Source organism: Castor canadensis, chromosome 12, assembly GCF_047511655.1.
Source record: "Castor canadensis chromosome 12, mCasCan1.hap1v2, whole genome shotgun sequence".
NCBI lineage: Eukaryota > Metazoa > Chordata > Mammalia > Rodentia > Castoridae > Castor > Castor canadensis.
Window position 1 is genome coordinate 85468663 of NC_133397.1, and position 21727 is coordinate 85490389.

General features: G+C 42.2%; 1 protein-coding gene and 1 long non-coding RNA gene across 2 annotated transcripts in view; one reads left to right on the forward strand and one right to left on the reverse strand.

Moving 5' to 3' along the window:
• LOC141414877 (uncharacterized) overlaps window positions 1-21727 on the forward strand; it is a 115327-nt gene that overhangs the window by 91946 nt on the left and 1654 nt on the right. The window lies entirely within an intron of this gene.
• Aff3 (ALF transcription elongation factor 3) overlaps window positions 1-21727 on the reverse strand; it is a 494906-nt gene that overhangs the window by 39011 nt on the left and 434168 nt on the right. Inside the window, exons 12-13 of the mRNA XM_074050356.1 lie at window positions 8783-8972; window positions 278-1384 (exon numbers count right to left, since the gene is read on the reverse strand). Coding sequence (XP_073906457.1) covers window positions 278-1384; window positions 8783-8972 — 1297 coding nt within the window. The remainder of the gene's footprint in view (window positions 1-277; window positions 1385-8782; window positions 8973-21727) is intronic.

Below are 21727 nucleotides of genomic sequence, written 5' to 3' on the forward strand. Positions count from 1 at the left end.
CCACATGCATTGGGGACAGAGCTTAATTATCCATGATTATAAAATGGGAACAAGAATGATTCTTGCCCCATTGAGCAGTCCTCAGGATTTAACTGAGATTATGTGTGTCAAGCATTTCCAACAGTATCTACATATACAAAGTACTATATAATTATTAAGGACACATGAAACTCCTGCTGCCACCTACAGTCCAGACCAGCTGCCTACCTGTGCTCTACCCCGTGCCCACAAGCTAGAGGAAGGCCCCTCCCCTGCCGGCCCTCTGTTATAGGCCTACCTTGCGTTTCCTCTTGGATTTTGGCAAAGCCTTTTCTGCAGGTGTATCTAAAGTGTGGCTGGGTGGTGCATTCTCAGGGTCCTTGGCCGCAGGAGCACTCAAGACCCCTGGCTCTTGGGGCAGGTGTTCTGGGATCCTGGACAAGAGGGTCAAGTCAATTTTGACCCAGAGAGACCTGACCTCATCACTGTCCTTCAGTGGGGAGAGAAGTTCGTTTCTGCCGAAGGGGACCAGCGTGTAGAACTGCTCTTCCAGCTCCTTGGCTATGTCACTGGTGGTCCTGGCGTTGATGGAGCCTACAGAGGCCCTGGGACCTCCACCGCTGCTGACACTGTTGGCAGCCTCCTTCAGTCTCTGGTCACTCCCGGAGGCAGCGGGAGCGGCGGTGGCCACGGTCTGCGCTTTGGTCAGAGGGTACTCCTCCTGCTCAGACTCCAGGTCCGAGTCCGAGGAGGAGGATGAAGAAGAGGACTCTGTGTCAATGAACTCCTTGGATTTGGGGACGATCCTGCTCAGCCCCCGCGTGCGCCGCTTCTCGCAAGTCACGGAGGAGCGCAGCTCCTTGCGGTGACTCGTTCTGCTGTTTCCGCAGGGCCTGGTTTTGGGGGGCTCTGGGGGTCCCACCGCGCTCGCCCCCAGCGCGTCTGCGGCCGTGGGCTCCTCCGGCCGGTGGCAGTTGGCGCCGTCCCCGGCAGAGGTCCGCTCGGTGCGCCTGGTGGGCTTCTTGCCCGCCGACCTCCGGGCCGGCGCGGGCGCGCTCTCTGCGGGCGCACCGGGCACCGCGGGCGGCGGGGCAGCTGCGGTCACCGCCACGGCCACGGCCGCGGACGGGGACTTCTGCTTCACTCCTTTGCTTCCCGGGGCCTTGTTCGCAGTCCTGGGCCTCTGCTCCTCCTTGCAGGCACTCTTGATTTCCTTCTCTCTCAGGCTGGTTTGGCAAATATCAGTAAGTTTCCCACAGTCTTGCCCTTCATCTTTCACCGGGGTGTAGTATTGATTGCTCTCTGGCCCGTGACTTTCGTTTTGGATCAGAATAGGAGGCTTGTGGGGATTAACTTTGTTTAGCCATTTATCCAACTGCCACTTGTTAGAGGACGCTGGTTCAGCCTGAAAGCAGAAAACCCGCGACAAACAAAACATCTTTTATTTACAGGCTCACTTAAAACGGACCTGGCTGTTTTTATCTTGACGTACTCCTCTCGGTGTATGAGCAAAACATGATGGGGCTGAGAAAAAAGTGGGAAACGGAAGCCATAGGTATGCGTGGCAGCACTCCGGTGGCCCTCAGGATGCCCAGAGTGCTGCCCTAACTGGCCCTTGGCACTTAGGTATCAGTGCAGTTCCAAGTTCACTTGGAAAAAAAAAAAAATAAGGGGATAGCAGTGTGCCTCATCAGAACCCCATTTGTGAGAACTAAACTCAGAAGTGTTAAACATATATATGTGTGCATGTGTTTATATATTTATAGTTATACAGTTATATATTTATAGTTAAACATTTATATATTTATAGTTATACATTTATGCATAAACTAAGATTCCATGAAACCTGACTGGGGAATAATAGTTTGGAAGCTTTGAGTATTAAAGCACTTTTTTTTTTTGTTTTTGGGTGACACTTAATACTTTGGGGGAAATATAAGCACTTATGGTCCCAAAGAATGAGCATAATTTATGTGGAAATGGCAAGCAGGGTACACATGTTTAATGGTGGAAGCAGTAACTTTGGGAAGATGGCTTTAGCAGCAGAGAAGTCCTGTTTCAAAGGGATGTGCATGTGTCCTGTTCATTTTGGCAGCCTGGCTTGGTGAGTCCATCCTCAGCCTGCTTCTGTTACACTTTGCCAGAAATGTTCAGACACAGAGGTGACACGGCAACCTTTCTTGCAGGCAGCTTTGCTAACTTAGGGCAAATCATGTATATCATTGATTTTAACTCCAGCCCACAGATTAGTCTGGGGGGTGGGGAACAGTGAATGCCCTGAAACAATAGGAAATGTTGTATAGATAGATACCTCCCCCACAAAGAGGTCCATAGTTTTGAGTTGAGTCTCTAAGGATTTTATTCAAAAAAGGGTTAAAACTCAAGATTTTATAGGGAGTACATGCCAACCAACTCCTAATAAAAAGTCAATTTACATGACATTAGGATTATTAATAGAAAAGAGGTGAAATATTGAGAAGTGTAGAATGTGAGCCAGGGTATTTTCAGTTTGAGACTATAAGTGAAATGGGGAATATATTTTAAAGGATCAAGGTGATGTATTTTCCTTTTGTATGGCCTTCCCCTCTCTGAATCTATGGCATCCATTGCTTCATGGGGACACCAGATACCAGCCTAGAAATAAGGAGATTGCTTGACTTCTTTTTTTGGGTGGGATGGGGTGCTAAGGATCCCATCTAGCGCCTCTACATGCCAGTTATGCAACACACTGAACAACAACCCCAACCCCTTTGCTTCTTATTTCAAACTTGATCAATTGAAGTCTAGAGCCAGAGCCAGTCAGGTCTTCCTGTGGGAGAAAAAAACTGTTTTTAATGTAAGAAATTCCAAAAGTTTCCTTTGATGTGTCAAGATTTGTTTTTCAATAGTGAGGTCCATATCAAGCACAGAGCTTGGGGTTCTGGGTATAGTTACAGCTCTAAGAGGAGTGAAAAGAGGGTTGTGTCTGAGACATCAGGGTCTTGGCTGAGCCTAGAGGAGTCTGGGGTATAGCTTAGGGAGATGGGAAGCCTTTGGGGGGCCAGAAAAGGTAGAGTCACAAGGAACTGACCATATAGTAAGGGTATCAGCCAACCAGAGCTGTGGCAGGGACTGTGGATGTCCTGCTGGTGGCAAATAGAAGAGACTAAATTACACTGCAGGGAAGACTGGCACAGGGTGTCCAGTGACTTAGAGGGGATGGAGGATTTCCAGTCCTGCTCCTGGGGCTGTAGGAAGAGAGAAGATTCATTCTGGAACACAGGGACAAGAGGGAACACCCTAAAGGCCTTGACAGGTAGTCTGGTCTCTGACTTGACTTTTTGTTTAGTTTGTTTTCATGCTACCAAAAGAACCAAGGCTCCAGAGCAAGAAAAAGATATACCAGTTAAGTCTTCTTTATCTGAAACTCTTGGGATTAGAAGTATTTTGGATTTGGGATTATTTGTCCAAATACACACTGTATTTATACACACTAAGGTAGTTTAGGAATGGGACCCACATCTAGATATAAAATTCCTCGATGTTTTTCATATGCCCATTATACACATAGCCTGAAGGTAATTTTATATGCTATTTGTAAATAATTTTGTGCATGAAACAGAACATCATGCTGTGGGATTTTTTGCTAGAGGATTCATGTCAGCATTCAAAGTTTCAGATTTTGGAGTAGGAATGCTCAACCTGTCTCTTTTTGTTAATTCTGAGTTTTTTAATGTAATTCTCATTTTATTTTGGCTTCTCCAGAGAAAGAAAAGAAGGGAACCCTACAGAGCATGCCTGGTACGGTCTGTAGTGGTAGATGCCCTCCTGCAGCCAGATGGAGCAGGGCAATGGAACACAGAATAGCTTCTTGCTGAGGGATATCCTCACCTTTCCTGAGGTTAGTTGTGAATGCCTGAAAGTTAATTTGGTGGCAAACATCCATGGCTTTTATTTTTGCCTCCCCATTACCATTTTCCTCATTATGTAATCACAGGAGAGGCAGTACCTTCTGTTGTGCCTCAGCTTCCCTCGAGAAATGGTACCCGGTATGTGGGCCTGGGGGGTCAAAGGGGACTTGCAGAAGGGGGCACATTTCAGAAAGGGCTCACATGCTGGGGAAGTGCACAGCACTCACACAGCCTAGCACTGTGTTTAACAATTCTCCATCCCAAGCCTTACATAGCTCCCATCTCTTATGTGAGAGAACACGGACATTTATTTGTAGCCCAAAGACAGCTGCTCATGGGTAGAGTCACACTGGAACTTCCTGGCGGGAGCGTTAATGGTGAATGGCAGAATTTAGTACATTCAGGATGGGGCCATTGCCTGATGCACACTAGGGTCATTTTCTCTGCACTTCACAACTGAACCAATCAGTCTGAAGTATCATTTTCAACACATCACTAAATCACATTCCCTTTTTCAAGGATCTACAATAACCTCCTATTGCCTCTCAAATGAAATCCAAATTTCCTCGGCTGGCATTCAAGGGCCATCATCTTGTCATCATTTTTCATTGAAGGAACACCCACAATATGTCTCTAAATTTACATGTACTATCTAATTTAATCTTTACAGACAAGAAATATTATCTTCCCTAATTTGTAGATGAGGCTCAGGGAGGGTAAGTGATATGTCTATACAGCTTGCAGGCTCCACCAAGACTAAATTCAAACTTGCCTAGGTACAAAGACCAAATTCTTTGCACTATTGGCTCCTCTTATCTCCCAGTCCTCTCTGGTGTAGCCTCATGAAAAGGAACTTCAAAGATTCCTTTGAGAAAGGTCAGTATTTGTGATGGTTAATCTTGATAGTCAACTTGATTGGACTGAAAAGTGCCTAAGAGATTAGTAAAGCCCATCTCTCAGTTTTTCTGTGAGGGCAATTCCAGAGAGGATTAACTAAGGAGGAAAGACTCACACTGAATGTGGGTAGCACCATCTCATAAGCTGGGGCCCCAGACGGAATAAAAGGGGGAAAAGGAGAAAGCCTTCAAGCACAGGGTATCCTCTCTTTCTACTTCCTGGTCACCATGATGTGAGTTGCTGTGCTATGCCATACTCTCTATGCCCTGATAGACTGAAGCACTGAAACTGTGAGCCACAATAAATCTCTCCTTCCTTATTTCACTCAGGTATGGGTTATAGCAATGAGAAAGGCTAACACTTTTTTCAACCTAAAATGATAGCATTAGATCTAATTTTATTGGCAATAACACCACCAACCCTCCAAACAATGCCTGTTGCTCTCTATTACACAAAATAATATGCATTTATTTATTTTCTTTGAGATAGGTCTCACTCTATAGCCCAGTTTGGCCTCAAACTCATAATCCTCCTGCCTCAGTCTCCTGCCTGGCCACAGCATAGTATATTTGCCTTATGTCTTCAACAAAGCCTGATATTCCTTTCTGGCCAGGACCAGGTCTCTGTTTCTTTCTCATTTCTTTGCAGAATCCATACTAGTTCTGTGAGGCCAATTGCTCTGACTCTTCTCACAATGAATAAGCTGTCACCCAAACTCTATCATTTGTTCCTCATAACTAACTCATAGATTAGTCAGCAATATCCACCATTGTGGAGAGGAGGCAATTGTGGCCAGGGAAGCTGAAATGAATTGAATAGTAACATAAAGGGAGAACCCAGGGCTTCAACCCTAGCCCACCTGCACTGGTAATGGCCCACTTCTGGAGCTGTCTACCCTAGACAGCTCTGTCCAGTGTTTTACGGTTTCCTGGCTTACTGCTTTATATGTTCAGCCATAGTCTCCTCCCTCTGCAAAAGCTCTCCTCCATGTCCCTGCTTCAACTATATCCTCACAGCACCCTCTGTCATGTACCACAGAGGCTTACTGTAACAATGAGAGATGTGCATCACATTTCTGTTGATTTATGAGAATGATCTGGTGCAGCATTTCCTAAAATGTGCTTTTAGTTCATAAATTCCATGAAGAAAGGTTGCCATGGTTGGATCTACTTGGGAAATGTCACAATGGAAAATGGAGTTCACGTGAGCAATAATATTTAGGGCTTAGGGATGACTTATGCAAAGAAATGGAGTCATCCTACTTTATCCCAGAACACAAATAATGTGGCCAGGCTCCCTCTCCCCCTCTTACGATCTGGGCAACCCTTGGTGAGGGAGGTGTTAGTATGCCAGCTACATGGAAAGGCAGCTTGCCCTGGGGAAGCTATGGCATGAGAAGGCCCATAATGCCAGGAAAAACAGTGAGATAAAACTCACATGACGAAATGAGGCAGAGAACAGCATAGCATGTAACAGGCCCTAGAGAGGGGATTCCCAGCCATGGAAATGTTGACAAAGGTGCTTTCATGCTAGCTTGTGAATGTTGCCTTACTATACTTTGGTGATTCATGTCAAATGAAGTGACTTTCAGCCATCGAGGCCACAAAGAACAGTTCATTTGAAACTCAGTGGAGCACAGTGGGTTTTCCAGCACTGGCACAGTGAGGGGAAGAATGCAGGTGCCTCTGAACATCATGAGTGCCTCCTATTCCCAAGTCAGGATGGTCTGAGAGGGGTGGGGAGTGAGGCCAGGATTGTTTTGCTTCACGGTAATACAACCTGGTCTAAGCAGTGAAATGTGAGGTATGTGGCTGTCAGGAGATTCTCTGTCATATGGGGTTCAGGAACACAGGTCTGCCTGCCTTCAGCAAGGTGATCCAGGCTCTTAAGTGATACAGGGAGGCTATGGAAGATAAGCAGGTTGTGCTGCTTCCCATCTGCAAACCCATTTCCTTTCTATAGGTTTGTGCCTATAATAACCTTGACTTTTATTCTAATCACTAGATCCCTTTCCAGCAGAAAGGGCTAATGTGCAGCATGGCTAACTTACCACTTGCCACTGTTGCATGCAGAAGCACAAAAGTGAAAATCTCATGTGCCTTCCCAGGAGCTCAAACTTCTAGGGCCTCTTTAGCAGATTTGTGTTTTCTTTCCTTAGTGAGAGGCCTCTGATAGCTGCTGCAAACAATGGCAGAAGTCTGTTTTCATCACCTGGGAGCTCCATGCCCTGTGATGATCTCCAGGATTTTTAGAAAGAACTTGCTTAAAGCACTTGGTAATCATACTGTTCTTAGCCAAAGTTCAGCCAAGGTCCTGAGCCCTAAGGTTCACTTTGCAGCATGAAAATGACACTCAACACTGGTGAATTTAACTCGCAAAATCACAAGGAGAGCCTGGACAGGGTGGTCTTCTCACATCATCACCCTTTTTAATCCATCCCCACACCCTGACTCTTGTACTGCCTCTGGGACTCAGGTATTCCTTATAACTAGATATTCTGGAATTTCTCAACAAGTTATAGCATAAGAAAGGCTTTAATAAAGCCTGCTTACCTCCTCTACTTTATTCTATTTAACTCCTGTATATTTCTCTTTCAAATGATACCATTAGAAGGTTAGCTCTAGGAAGACGGGCATTTTCTGTCATGTTAACTGCTTTATTCCCAAGCCAAGCACAGTGTCTGTGGCTGGTTGCTCAAGAAATATTTGTTGAGGGAACACCGAATGAGTGAATGACTTATGAGGGAAGAATAAAAATTAGGTTTCTGGGAAAAGCCAAGGTTAAAATAAGCTACATGGCTTTTACAGATTGATGTTGTTAAGGGCCTTAACCTTTTAAGAATAGAAAGGGATAGACAGATAGATAGATAGGTAGATAGACAGACAGACAGGGAGGCAGGAACTTTATGGAAAGGAGAAAAGATGCTGGAGAGAAAGCTTATTTACTTCAGGATGAATGGTAATCTTTTGCATAGAGTAGAAAAGTGCTGAAGAGGAAAAGAGGGCTATGGGAAATAAAAGAAAAGCTCCTGAGGAAATGGAAAAGCTACCGTGAGGACTTGAGGTGAGCACATACATAATCACTTTCAGGTACAAAGCTGCACATAATTCTGTGCTGCCCAGGCCCAGTAAGGGGCTCCCTTCTCACTGTTGTGGTTGGCATAAATGGGTTTGGTTTCTCATCAGAGCTTACTTAGAAACTTAGCCCCTAAAATGATACAGAACATTGTAAGTAAAAAGATAAATCCCACAATCTATGGTAATGTCAAGTGTTCGTACTGTAAGGAAGAAACTGTATTTTATCCCTACCTTAGAAACCAAGGTCTACCCATATGGCTTCACAGATTGGAGGAATTTTATCTCAGTCCTCACCCAAGAATCTTCCTGCCCTGAATTGCTATTTAATCCCCCTTGCCACTTTAAAGTAGAAACAGTACTGCTTTTTATTGGTACCTTACAATGTTTTTATATGAGGCACCTAAATCTTTCCCATAGATACTGATCATAGCTGTAAAAGGTTTCATTATTATTTGTAGGTAGATGCTAATTTTTCCTTTTATATTTTCACCAAGAAACAGTTAAGAAGGTTTTTTATTAATATTTATGGTCCTTGTTCTTCTGATCTGTGACAAACTGCAAAAAAGGTAAGATTCTAAGCATGTCTAATGCATAAAAATCCTCTACCTGTGATTTAGGGGTGGTCACACTTCCCAGGGGTGAGTGTCTCTGCTTGGTTATTGCCTCTGCTGACCCTTAGGGAGACCCCGTCCATAGGTTATTTCTCATTAGTGATGTTTACAACATAAGTCCAACAGATTTTTGGGCAGTGAAAGATGATGCTTTGTACTTCAAAGGCAGTGGTGTCATCAGGAGACTGGCAGGAGGGAACACGGCCAGGAAATGCAAGCCCAAAACCTAACAGGCTCCCCGGTCCTGTGTGAGGCTGGGGAGGCAGGCAGGGTGAGAGCCAGGACTGGGGACCTGCTGGCCTCTGGGAGCCAGAGCCTGCGTACTTACCTCGGGGCTGGAGAAGTGGGGGGGCTTGCTGCCCTCGCTCTCGCTGGAGCTGCTCTCAGTCTCGGAGTCAGATCCTGAGCTGCTCTCTGAGTCACTGGAGGAGCTGCTGCTGCTGCTGCTGCTGCCGCTGCTGCTGCCCTTGCTGGATGGGGGCACAGAGCCTCTGCAGTTGGTCTGCTGGACCACGGTGCTGCCAGCCCACCAGGCCCCCAGGGAAGGAAGGGAAGGAAAGCCAAGTGAACAAACAGGAAACACCAGCAAGCTGCCATGCCCGAAAAGGAAAGGGGAGGCACAAGTCTGCACGCCTGTCAAGTGGAACCTGGATTCAAGAGCAACCATCAAGGTCAAAGACAGCTGGATGGTTACATAGAATTAGACCCATAAGTAAAATTGAGAATGAAAGTTGGTGCCCCTTGATAGCTGGACACTGTTAAACGCATGGTCACTTTAGAAGGGAAGGTGGTGTAATACACCAGTAGCCATTTCTATGTTGCTGCAGTTCTGGGAATGACTTTTCAAATGTATCCCTGACTACCATTATCCACACAACTGTGAGAAAACCCAAAATGCTTGAAATGTTTTGCAAAGCATCTAAATGACTGTTTGCTTTATGTTTTCCACAGAGGAAAATGTAAATGGCAAGGATAAGGAAGAGGGCTGTCAGGAAGGGGCTTGAGCTTCCATGACCTGCTGGAAGGTTCCACAAAATTGGGGATTGTCAAAGTTAAAATCTTGCTTTCTTTTCTTTTCTTTTCTGCCTGTATAGTCAAATGCTGTAGTCATATGGAATGCAAACAATAGAGACCGTTTTAATCCTCTACTGAAGGATTGAGGATCTTTGCCGGACATACATTTATATATTCCAGGCTTTAAAATTCAACCCCAGTGCAGTGGCTTACAGAAATAGCATTTCAAATTTACACACATGCTGAAATTTGACACAAAGTCCTTACGCACTCAAACACAACAGGAAAAATTAGTCGATGCTTTCTGATGGTAATTCATTAACCACAAAAATTCAAATAGCACATATCCACCCAAAGAATGTTAAGTCAAAAAGAAAATTTCGGTACTCACATAATATTCAACATCTCCCAAGTCCTTTATTAATGGAATTGAAACACACCTGGATATGTCCTTTTGAGGTCAAGCTCTAAACCCAGAAAATTCTGGTCACTTTTATGCTGAGTCAGTAAAAATCTGTTTGCCACTTCCAACTGTGACCACTGCTTCGTCACAAGTGGACATTAGTGAAGGCTAGGGGCTGGGAGCTTGTTAGGATTTACCGTTTCAAGTATGAAGCATGTGGACAAGCTAAAGAACCCTTTCACCCATCCGGTAAATGTTTTGCCCAAGAATCAACTCTCATAAATCCCAGGTGCTGGGGCTGGGAGGCGAGCAATACTCATCGGAGTCCTTTTTTCTCCTGTAAAAGCCACATGACAAGAAATAATCTTGTAGGGAATCTGGCAATAAAAACACCTTTTTGAATGGCAGGGTTAGGGGAAACTAGAGTTTGAACATAACTTTCCCTAGTGATTTTCATTTCTTTCCACCAATGTCATGGTCCATACCCACTGTCTGCCAAAATTCTTCAACATCAGACAACATCTGCAAGTTCATGCCTTGTCAGAGCTGTGGTGATTTTGTTTCCATCATATCATTTGTGTCTGGTATTGGGGTAGGAATTCAGGGTCCTGAGACAGATGAAGGGAAGGGATAGTTCATGCTCAAGGGACTGTGATAATTCTTTTTTATGAATGAAAATTCATCTTCCTGTTGGCTGAATGGAGATGGTTACTAGCAATGGAATTATAAAAAAGTAAAAAGAGACTATTGGATTCAACCAAACATGAACATGTGGGACCCATGTTTAATAGTTTGCTGGTTAGGGCCCCCAAAATACTGGGAGGAAAAACATAGAAAACAAAGAAAAGCAAAACAACACATGGTCCAAAGACTTCCTGTGAAAAGGTTGGTTGGGACAGATATGGAGGAAAGAGATATGTGTCCCTACTATACTCTGGGAAGACTGAGAAATGAAGATAAGTAAATAAACATGTTGATTAGTCTTATAAAATGATTGTTCAGTCCATTCTGGAATTCATGCAGCAAAGAACATGCGATGCTTGCTCTGTGTGAACCTGGGCTTTGTGTGTACAGCAGAGGCAGCCATGTGTGTGGAATTCCTTGTGGCCTGAAGTACAAAGTGAATGTCTTTTGAAAAGCAGCACTTTGATTTCTGGGAGAATGTCCATTAAGCAGTTAATGTGTTGCTTTCCTTTAATGATTGTTGTTTTATAGTAATGAGATTCCCCAGTCCAAGAAGTCAGAATCTCTGATCTGAATTACATTGGCAGAAAAGCCTTATACTCCTATGTTTTTCTTTGTTAAATTAGGAAACTGACTCAAAATGACAGCTTTACTGCCTAACTATTATTTGTTTTTAAAGCAGCTGAGAGAGTCAAGAATTTACATTTTTCTTCATGGTTTGCTTTAGAAGGGTTGAGAAGCTCATGATGCCTCTGGGGTCAGGATTAGACATATAGACAGCCCTTGATTTATGATGGGCATTTAAGATTTTTTCAACTTTACGATGTTATAAAGGCAAAATGCATTCAGTAGAAACTGTGTGCTGAATTTTGAATTTTGATGTTTTCCCAGGCCTGTGTTATACAATCTGGTCCTCGCTGGGCTGTGGCAGTGAGCCATAGCTCCCAGTTAGTCATGCAGTCAAGAGGGGAAACAGCCGAGACTCTACAGTGTCCTGAGATGTTTGTAGGCTAGGTGGATTAAACGCTTTTTCAATTTACTGTGTTTTCAACTTATGATAGGTTTATCTGGATATAGCCCCTTTGTAAGTTGTCTTTCTTGTTTCACTGTGGTTACAGAGCATGAAGCTAGAAAAGACCCTTATCAAAGATGAGGCAGGCTTGCTTGAAAGGACTCTGCTGGCCAGCTGTGAGATCAAGAGAGCCATCCATTTATCTCCACATCCATGAAGGCAGTGCCACTAATGAGTTTTTATGTGGGTCCTTGGAGACAGCCCATCATCATGGTCTTCATACACTGACTGCTCTGACCCTGAGGGTATACAGCTGCTTTGCTCTTGCAAGGGCAGCTGTAGCAAGGGAGAACAGCAGAGTAAGGAGGAGGAAGCCGCAATGGTCAGCACTGCAGAAGAGTACTAAAAGAAGGGGGTAGGGGCTCAGACAGGCCAGGATGGCTCTTTGGAGTCACAGACTCCAGAAGATAGAAAAACATACATCAGAAAGACCTCTCTGAAGGAGACTTTAGGCTTTATATATTTCATAAACATGGTGCCAGTGCTCTAAAGATAAAAATGTGATTTAGATCATAGAATAAAAGTGTTTGTGTCAGCTGGGTAGGGACACCTATAATTTTAGCATTTAGGAGGCTGAGGCAGGAAGATCTCAAGTTTGAAGACAGCCTGGGCTACACAGAGTTCCGGGACAGCCTGAGCTATATTGTGAGACCTTGTTTGAGTCCCCCTTGCGTCCCAAAAAACCCACACCAAAAATAAATAAATAAATAAATAAAAATAAACAAACAACAACAAAAAACCCCCAAACAAAAGTCTTTGTGTTTTCAAAGCTTCACACAGTGCTTGGCACATGACAGATATTCACATATGATTACTGACTAAAAAAAAATTGGGAAAAATCCATCACTGAGTTAATGAGTCTTAACAAAGGAGGCCCAACTTTTCAAAATGGTTATAATCCTTCTTTTCTAAAAAAAAATATGTGAGGGGACTTTAGCACCTCTTGCTAAATATCTTCCAATGTTAACACTTCTTCCTTTCAGAGAATATTTCTTTAAATGTACTCTGAATTCTAGCTGCTACAATTTGAGCACAGTTCCATCATGATAGTTTATATTTTGTATTGTGATTCCATGAACTCCTTTGCTGCTTTTTGGAGTGGCCAGGACTCTTCAAATACACCTTAGAGAGTAGTCCAGATTTTTTTTTGAAGTTCTGCTTGCCATGACCCTTCCTTTGGCTGTAATGATACATTCCCTTCAGAATCTGGCCCAGGCTAAGTCTGAATATAGACCATAAAAGAAAAGATCTGGAATCACAACAACAAATCCTAGATCTCACAGCCTAGGTGCTCCTGCCTGCCAAGTGTATTGTGGGGCCTGGATAAATATCTTAAGTGTCCACAAGCTTTCCAGTGACAAGTGACTTGGGGATGGCCTCAGCTTGGCTGGCACCGTGGGGAAGCTGTGCTGCCCAGCTAGCTGCAAGCATGCCTTTGGTTCTGCCTGAAGGACAGTACTTAGCTCCTAACTCAACACTGTACGAACTCAAGAGATGCTCCATTTCCAAACCATCATCAGTGCCTGGCAGCAGTATTCCTTCCTTGCTATCAAATGATCTAAAACCAGGACCACACTGCAAAAGCTGGGCTGAGTAGGCTCACTGTGATAGAATTATCTTCCCAAAAGCTCTATACTAGCATGTTTTTGTTGGCCTGCCATGCCTCTAGGAACAAGTAATTTCTCCAGTTAGCGTGGCATTGGAAGTTCCTCACAGCTGGGCCCCATTTAAGTCTCCAGTCTCACCCCAATGGATCCATCCCTGAACCTTGGCCATAATATTTCTTACCATCATGATGGGCTATGTCCCATTAGAGCTGGGGGCATTGCATCTGCAACTTTCTGTGCCAGAGTCTGTCTCCCTTTCTTCTGACCACTGTTACCATCTATTCACTCTCCAGGACTCAGCTGCAATGTTACCCTATTCTGGCAAGTTCTCCCCAATTTTCCCAGACATATTGATGTCTCTTCCTTTGAGTTCCTCTCACATATTGACCATTTTGCCATTGTAGCCCTTCCCATATTAAGGATAGGAATCATCTGATTTACCGATGTAATATATTCCCAGAGCCAGCAGAGAGTCTGGTGTAAATAGATTCTCAATTAATGTAGACTGAACATGAATAAAAGAAAATGGCTCTTGAGATGGTGTGTAAGTCAATGGATTTTCATGAACTGGCCCAAGAGATGATTACATATACGCAAACAGGTATTTTTTCTGCTGCCTTGGGAATGCCTAGGGTTTAACAAACTATTAACCTTAGAAAGCTACCATCTATAATAACAGGTTGCAAGTTGAAAACCTCCAGGGGCCGGCAAAGTAGCACAAATGAGTGAAATGTCTGGGGAGCCTAACATGCTGATGGACAGTGGACCCTTGCTCTTAGGTGGGGAAGGCTCCAAACTGCAGGGTCTCCTTGGGTCTAACACTTCTCCTCCATGCCAGGATTTCTCTGCCACATGGATACGAGAGTCTAGTATTATCAAATCTTATGATTTTCCAGATGAAGCCCCCAAGTCTAATATTTGTACAAAATCTGGTTTTAAAATGTTGATAATGAGAATGCTGACAATGGGTTTGAAGTTTTGACAATGAGATTGAACTCAGAGGAGGCCTGTGAGGCATCTGTTTGAAACTCCTGATCCATGTCCTATTACCACACATTGTTTTGGGGGAGGGCCTCACACTTTGCTAGGCAGGTGCTCTATACTACTAGAGCCACACCTCAAGTCTTGTTTGCTTTGTTATTTTTCAGATAGAGTACTGCTTTTTTGCCTGGGGCCAGCCTGGCCCACTATCCTCCTACCTATGCCTTCCACACAGGTAGGAGGAAATCTCATGGAATCACACTTGGCTTATTTGGTTGAGATGGGGTCTTACCAACTTTTTGCCCTGTCTGGCCTCGAACCTTGAACCTCCCAATCTTTGCCTCTTGATTAGCTGGGATTATAGGCAGTAGCCACTGTGCCTGGACTATTATCACACATTCTGAAAGTTTGGGATGGTCCATTCAAAAGAGACAGATACAAAGAGACCATAACCAGGAGAAGGGATTTAGATTATGAGGGCCAGGGACCAAGAAGAGGTTAACCAAAAAGAGCAGCGTTCTCACTCTCACAGTTCACTTGTTATTTTTAAACTCTATTTTGAAATAATTACAGTTCATTGAAAAAATTTAAAAAATAACAGAGATGTTCCGTGTGCCCTTCACCTAGTTTCTCCCAGTGGTTACATCTTATGTAATAAGATGTATCAAAATATCAAAGCCAGAAAACTGATAATGCCACAATCTGCATATAGCTTCCAAGTCACTTTTCTACACGAGTAGATTCCTGTAACCACCACCATCAAGATGTAGAGCTGTTTTATCACTGCAAAGATCTGCCTTGCACCACACCTACCTCTCTTCCCAGACCATCCCCAACCCCTGATGACCACTCATCCATTTTCCTTCTCTAAAATTTTGTCATTTTGAGAATGCTATATAAATGGAGCTGTATTGTATAGGTAATTAAAAAATCAGATTTATTGCAATATAACTTATATATAGTATTCTTTTGAGATAGGTTAAAAAAAAATCAACACAATGCCTCAAGATCCAGCCAAGTTGTTGAGTACATCAGTAGCTCATTCCTTTATGCTGCTGGGTAGTGTCCCATGGTACGAATGTTGAATCATTCACCCCCTGAGGGACATTTTGATTGCTTCCAGTTTTGGCTATTAAAAATATTTGTGTATAAGTTTTCATGAGGATGTAAGTATCAATTTCTCTGGGAAAAATGCCAAGGAATATGATTGTTGAGTTGTATCATAAGTGTGTAAGTGTTTTTTTTTTTTTTAAGAAACTGCCAAACTATCTTTCCACTTTTTTGGTGCATATATTTTTCCTTAGTCATTTGGTGCACACACTTTTAGAAATTCTTCATCTCCTTGCAGAGCCGAGCCATTTATCCCTGTGTAATGTCACACTCTATCTCTGATAATTTTCTTCAACCTGAAGTTGAAGTTATTTGCTAATGAGTATCATTCCACTCCTTTCTGTTTTTGATTTCAATTCTTCTTTAAAATTGAAAAAAAATTTAACTTATATGTAGGAATTATAGAGTACCATGTGACATTTCAATACATGTATCTATCTGTGTAATGTTCAAATCTGGGCAAGCAAATTTATCTCCTCAATAATGATCATGTCTTTATCATGACAACATTCAAAATTCTTCTAGCTTTAAAAATATACATATACAGCATGTGACTGTTATCTATGATCACCCTACTGCACAACAGCATACCAGAAATTCTCCTAAATATAACTCTGTACCCATTAATTAACCTCCCTCCCCAAACCCACTACTCCTTCATTACTCCCTGAGTAATGATAGTTACTCAGCCTCTGGTAACTATCATTATACTCCCATATTTGAGATTAATTTTTGTATATTCCACTTATGATTGAGATCATGTAGTACTTGCCTTTCTATACCTGACTTATTTCACTTAAGTTTTATTCAGGCTTTATCTGATCAATGTTTTCATTATGTTATCTTTCCCATCGGCTGACTTGCAACCTATATGTTTTGTTGTATTTGAATTGAGTACATAGACAGTATATAGCATAATTTAAAAAACTTAAAAAATTCCATCAGCATCTTTTAATTAATGAATTTAGGCCTTTTACATTTAGTATAATTACTGGTATGTTTAAAACTTAATTTGATATTTAAAATTTTTACTTTTGTATGTTGATTTACATACAGTGTCTTTAAATTTATCTATTTGTACATATTTCTAGATGTTTCTTCTAGACGTGCAATTATACATAATTTATCATAAGGTACTGGGATTGTCACTCACCCAGCTTGAGTAAAGCTAGACTTACTTCCTTAATTGTCTTAAGTATTTCTTCTATATACATTGAGAACCACATCAAACAAAATTTCAAATGATGTTTCAACCATCAGACACAATTTAGAAAGCCCAAAGGAGAAGAGTAATTTATTGTAATTGCCTATATTTTTATTCTTTCTGTTGTTCTTTCCTTCCTGATATTTTGAGCATTCTTTTTTTTTAAATTCATTTCCTTACAGTTTAAAATTTTTTCCTTTAGCCATTCCTTTATTATAGATCTGCTGGTGACAAAGGCTCTTCGTTTTCCTTTATATCAGAAAGTATTCACTGGCCCTTCATTCCTGAGGATTTCACTGGACAGTTCTCTTCTGTTAGTACTGGAAAAGGATGTGCTACTTCCCTCTGGTCTCAATGGCTTCTCCATTGAGTGTCATTTAAATAGTTTTAAATTGTTTTTCCCCTACATGTATGATGTTTATCTCTCAGGATTTTAAAGGATCTCAAAGGATTTTTTCTTTGTCTTTTGTTTTCAGAAGTTTGACTATGATGTATCTTGAGATGGACTTTTTTGGATTTTTATCCAGTCTGGGGTTTATTTAGTTTCTTGAACCTGTAGCTTTATGCATTTTGTAAAAGTTGGTTTTAAATGTTTTCTGAAAAATTTTTTCAGCTTGACACTCTTTCTCTTTTCCTTCTGAGATCCCAATGACATAAATTTTAGATCTCTTATTATTTTTCCTCAGGCCTGAAGCCTGTAGCTGATCTGTCTTCTCTCTACTTTTCAGTTTTCTCATGTTTGCTTCATATGCAATGCCTATGGATTTTAACAGGAGGAATAGGTAGAAGTGCCTCAACATCTTGTCCTGGAATAGGAACCCCACACTTGTATATCAAGTGGAAAGGAACATTCTCGTGATACTTCTAAACTTCAGCTCTGGTGAATTGTATTAAAAGCTGATGAATGAAAGAATCATGCCATTGTTTGCTATGGTCTTTTGTCTATTTTATTACCCTGTTAAACCAGGCATTCATCTATTCATTTAAAAACCTCTCATTTGGGGAAGAATGCTCAGAATTTTTATTTTATGGTACTAGAGATTGAACTCAGGGCCTTGCACATGGCAGACCAGTACTCTACCACTTGAGCCATGCTCCCAGACCTTTTGTTTTTGAGACAGGGTCTTCTAACTTTGCCCAGGCTGGCAAAGTTAGATCACAATCCTCCTGTCTCCACCTCCTGAGTAGCTATAATTATAGATGTGTACCACCATGCCTGGTTGTAAGTTCAGATTTTAAAATAACGTGTACCAAAGCTGAAAAGGACATGCCACCAAAGATGTATACAGTCCTATAAGAAAAATAAGTTAAAGAGAATAAGGTAATAAAAATGTTACATATGGAGCTGGGCCTGGTGGCACACACCTGTAATCCCAAGAGTCAGGAGGCTAAAGTAGAAGGATCATGAGTTAGAGGCCAGTTGGGGCTACACAGTGAAACCCTGTCTCAAATTCTTCCCACCTCTATCCCCACTTCAAAAAAAAAAAAAAAAGGAGGGCTGGAGGAGTGGCTCAAGCGGTAGAGCACCTGCCTAGCAAGCATGAGGCTCTGAGTTCAAACCCCAGTACCGCCACAAAAAAAAAAAAAAAAAGGAAAGAGAAAAAAAAAAGCTGAGAATGGAAAGGTGAGTAGTTTAAATGTTACATTCAAAGTGGAAATTAATATTAGTATACATGTGAGAAAATGGTGTTTTTTCTGGATGTCAGTTAGCTGTGGACAAAGAAATTGATCAGGAATACCCAAGTCTTGACCCTGCTTTTTCCCTGGAAGAGAAAAATGGCTTTGCTCCACATTGGGTTAGGACCCCTGGGGGCACCTGGGAATCTGAGCTGGTATACCTGTTTCAACTCAGCTGCGTTTCCATGCCCTTTGCTATCAAGTTGAAGACCTAATGTGAATTCATAGGGTGCATGTAGCAGTTTGTTGGCTACAAAGCTGTTTGATAGCAATCACATAAAAATACACATACAGAGGAAAGACACCACAGGGATGTATACTCAAATTTTAATTGTGGATATTTTTGGATGGTAGAATCATGAAAATTAAATGTTTTTTGAACTTTTCTCTATTTCTAAATTTTTCACCAATAAAACATACATTGCTTTTTTCAAGTCTACTTGATTGTGGAAGATAATTCTGCTAATTTATCATCAAATTTCACTTGCAAGTGTTTTATGAAGGCGTTTGAAGAGTCTGTATTCATGGGTGATATTAATATTATGTTAATATAGTTCACATTTTGGGAGAGATTTCTGCAGGTTGTAAATCATGGTGGTTTTAGCCTAAAAGAACAGGCTGTTTCCTGGGAAAGTTTAAATTGATGAGAATTAGGCTGGGGGAGTGGTTCAAGTGGTAGCATGCCTGCCTAGCAAGCGTGAGGCCCTGGAAATAAATAAAATAAAAACCAAAAATAGATGAGAATTATCTGTTCCTCAGAAGAACTTCCCACCAGTAGATTCATCTTCTCCTAGAGCATTTTAGAATGGCTATCCCTTTACAATTTATCCCTTGGTTACTGCCCATTTCTTCTGGTAATTTTCTTAATTTATATTTTTTCTAAAAACATTCTCAACTTTTTGAGTTTATTATAAAAATTAATATAATTTCTTAAATTAAAAAAACATCTATTGTATCACATACCTCGTTTCAAAATTTTTCCTCTTGTATTTTTCTTCATTAAATTTGCCAAATTTTCAAAAAGACAGTGATTGATTCATTCAGTAATTCTAATATTTTCTAGCTTTGTTTCCTTCTATGTTTTTCAGGTTTGTTTTATAATACTGCCACAAACTTCTTGAGTGGAAGGCATTTCAGCTATTTTTGTTAATAACAGTAGGATCTGGGGCCATCGTTTTGTCTCTGAGTACACCTGTGGCTGCAGGCAATCATTCTTGTTATGGCCCTGTTTTCACTTTCTTTACTTTCTAAATAGATGGTTGTTGCAGTTTTTAAGTCCTTCTCTGATTGAATAGTTATTTTGAGGACTGCTTTTCAATATAAAATGACATTACATTGAGGTCCAGAAGGACAGGATGGGGATGTGGCCTAGCATATGTGAGCTTTGGGGATCTGTGGTTTCATTCTGAAGGAGGACCTCAGTGGTCTTATAAGAAGATATGGAAAAGGCAAGGAGGAGAGGCAGGCGGTACAGGCACTGCCAGTTTACTGTGAACTCGGGTGGGATGCCTGGGGAAAGGATTACAGCCATAAAGAAGACTTATGCAGCACTGTGTGCATCCCAAAGAGCCCCCAAACCTTCTGCTGGCCTTAGGGAATGATAAAAGTCAACCAAACCTGCCACATTTAGCAGGAGAGAAATTCAGTAATATAGGAGGTCCATAAACTTGGATATAAATTATGCCTTTTTTTCACTGCTGATGCTGTTTTAGCATCTGGAATTCTTTCTGTTATAAACCAGAGTCCAGAGATCCTCCATCTCAGTCCACTGGCCCATTTCTTTATCCAGGGAATGAAGAGCTCTTGCCCAAATTCTGATTTAAGAAGAAGCTGGGGACCCAAATCTTGGCCAGTTTCAGATACTAGAGCGCATAAATGTTACCTTGCAAGGTCCTTGTCATTTTCTGGGTTTTTAGCCTTCATGACATTAAATGTCTGATGCTCTGCTCTAGCACTTTTCTGGTGCCACAGCATGGGAATCTGCCCCAACAGCAACGAAACATCTTTGAGTTTGCAGCTGTACTACCTGACTAATGATATTTGCTAAAGAAAGTAAACTCTTTTGTTCTGGGCTCAGCCTTGCTTTTGGATTCACCAGATTTCCTTTTTAGGATGGGTGAAAAATGTTCTCTTCTAGATGGATCAAGGCCAAAAAACTATTGCTTGGAGCTCTAGGTCATATTTGGAGTAAAATTTTAGTTGAACAAAGGCATTTCACAAATGAAGGAAAAATACAATAGTTATAAACATTCATGGGTTCCACCAAACATTCCTGAGCTTGTTGATAGTTGTTTTGTTTCCAATTAAATATAATAATATTTATTTAATATCCAAGATTCACTAGAGGACAGTCTCCACGCAGTTGTCTTCTGTGAGTAGGAGGAGTCTCCTGTAGGTCTGTGTTCAGGTGGGTGTGTTCTTGGGGGTCTGTCAATATCACTGGGGAGGAGATAAAGCTCCATATCTTGGGCCATAGTACTGGGAGTCATTATGGGGGAGGTCTCTGTAGACTGCATCTCTGAAAGCCCCATGTTGGTTTGGCCACCTATGTATAACACAGCTAGGCAAGACAGGCAGGCAGGTAGCTGCATTTCTTTGCTGTCCTAGGGACTATATAAGTGATGCTGCTAAGAAGGAGCAGCTGCCTTTTGGTGACACAGCCTTGCCTCCCTTGCATTCACATATAAAGTTGAAAAGTTCTTCTTTGTTCAGAGGCAACTCAATATCCTCTGGACAGTGGGGACAGGAGTTGCAATATGGTGGGGTTCAAGTGTCAGAAAGCTGTTAGGACAACTGCCTGGCTGGCAGGGAGAGCTGAATACATATGGGAGCATGGAGCACCATAATACGGATATGAAATGCCTGGGTTCTGTCTACAGAGGTTGCATTGGGTGGGCAGTGGGAGGCTGTGCCACGATCCAGTGCACGCCCTGCTCCAGCGGTCCAGATGAGTGGCTGCTCCAGACCGAGACCTCAGCATTGTTTCATTTGACCTGCTCACAAGACAAGCACAGACCTCTGACTTCCTCCTCATGTTTGTCCCTGGCCTGATGTGAGCAGGGGGCATCCCCACTCAGTTGCTTTGCAGTTAGCTGGTCTACAATGAAGTGCTGAGAGGTTCAAGGCTACAGTAAGTTACTGTTATCCTGATCCTTTCTTGACAACTGTCTTTAGGGGTCAGAGCCCAGCACTGCTGTGTGTGGGGGTCTGCAAGATCATAGTGAGGGGCATCTGAAAGAACTCCTGCACCCTGCTAACCCCATACTTCAGCAGGACAGTCCAGAAGAAAGAGATGCTACGATGAGGGGGCAGCTCCCGGGTCTTCAGCAACTGCAGCATTTTACAGCCATGGCCCATTAGATGTCCTGCCACTCATGACTTATTTATAGCATTCTTAAATTTATTTCTGTGAATTTTCAGTTCCTGAGACAGCACAGCCCCAGACTGTTCCCCTCATGGAAACTATAATCCACAGGGTGATAGAAATGCACCCCACCTCCTTGACTATACATATTAAAACA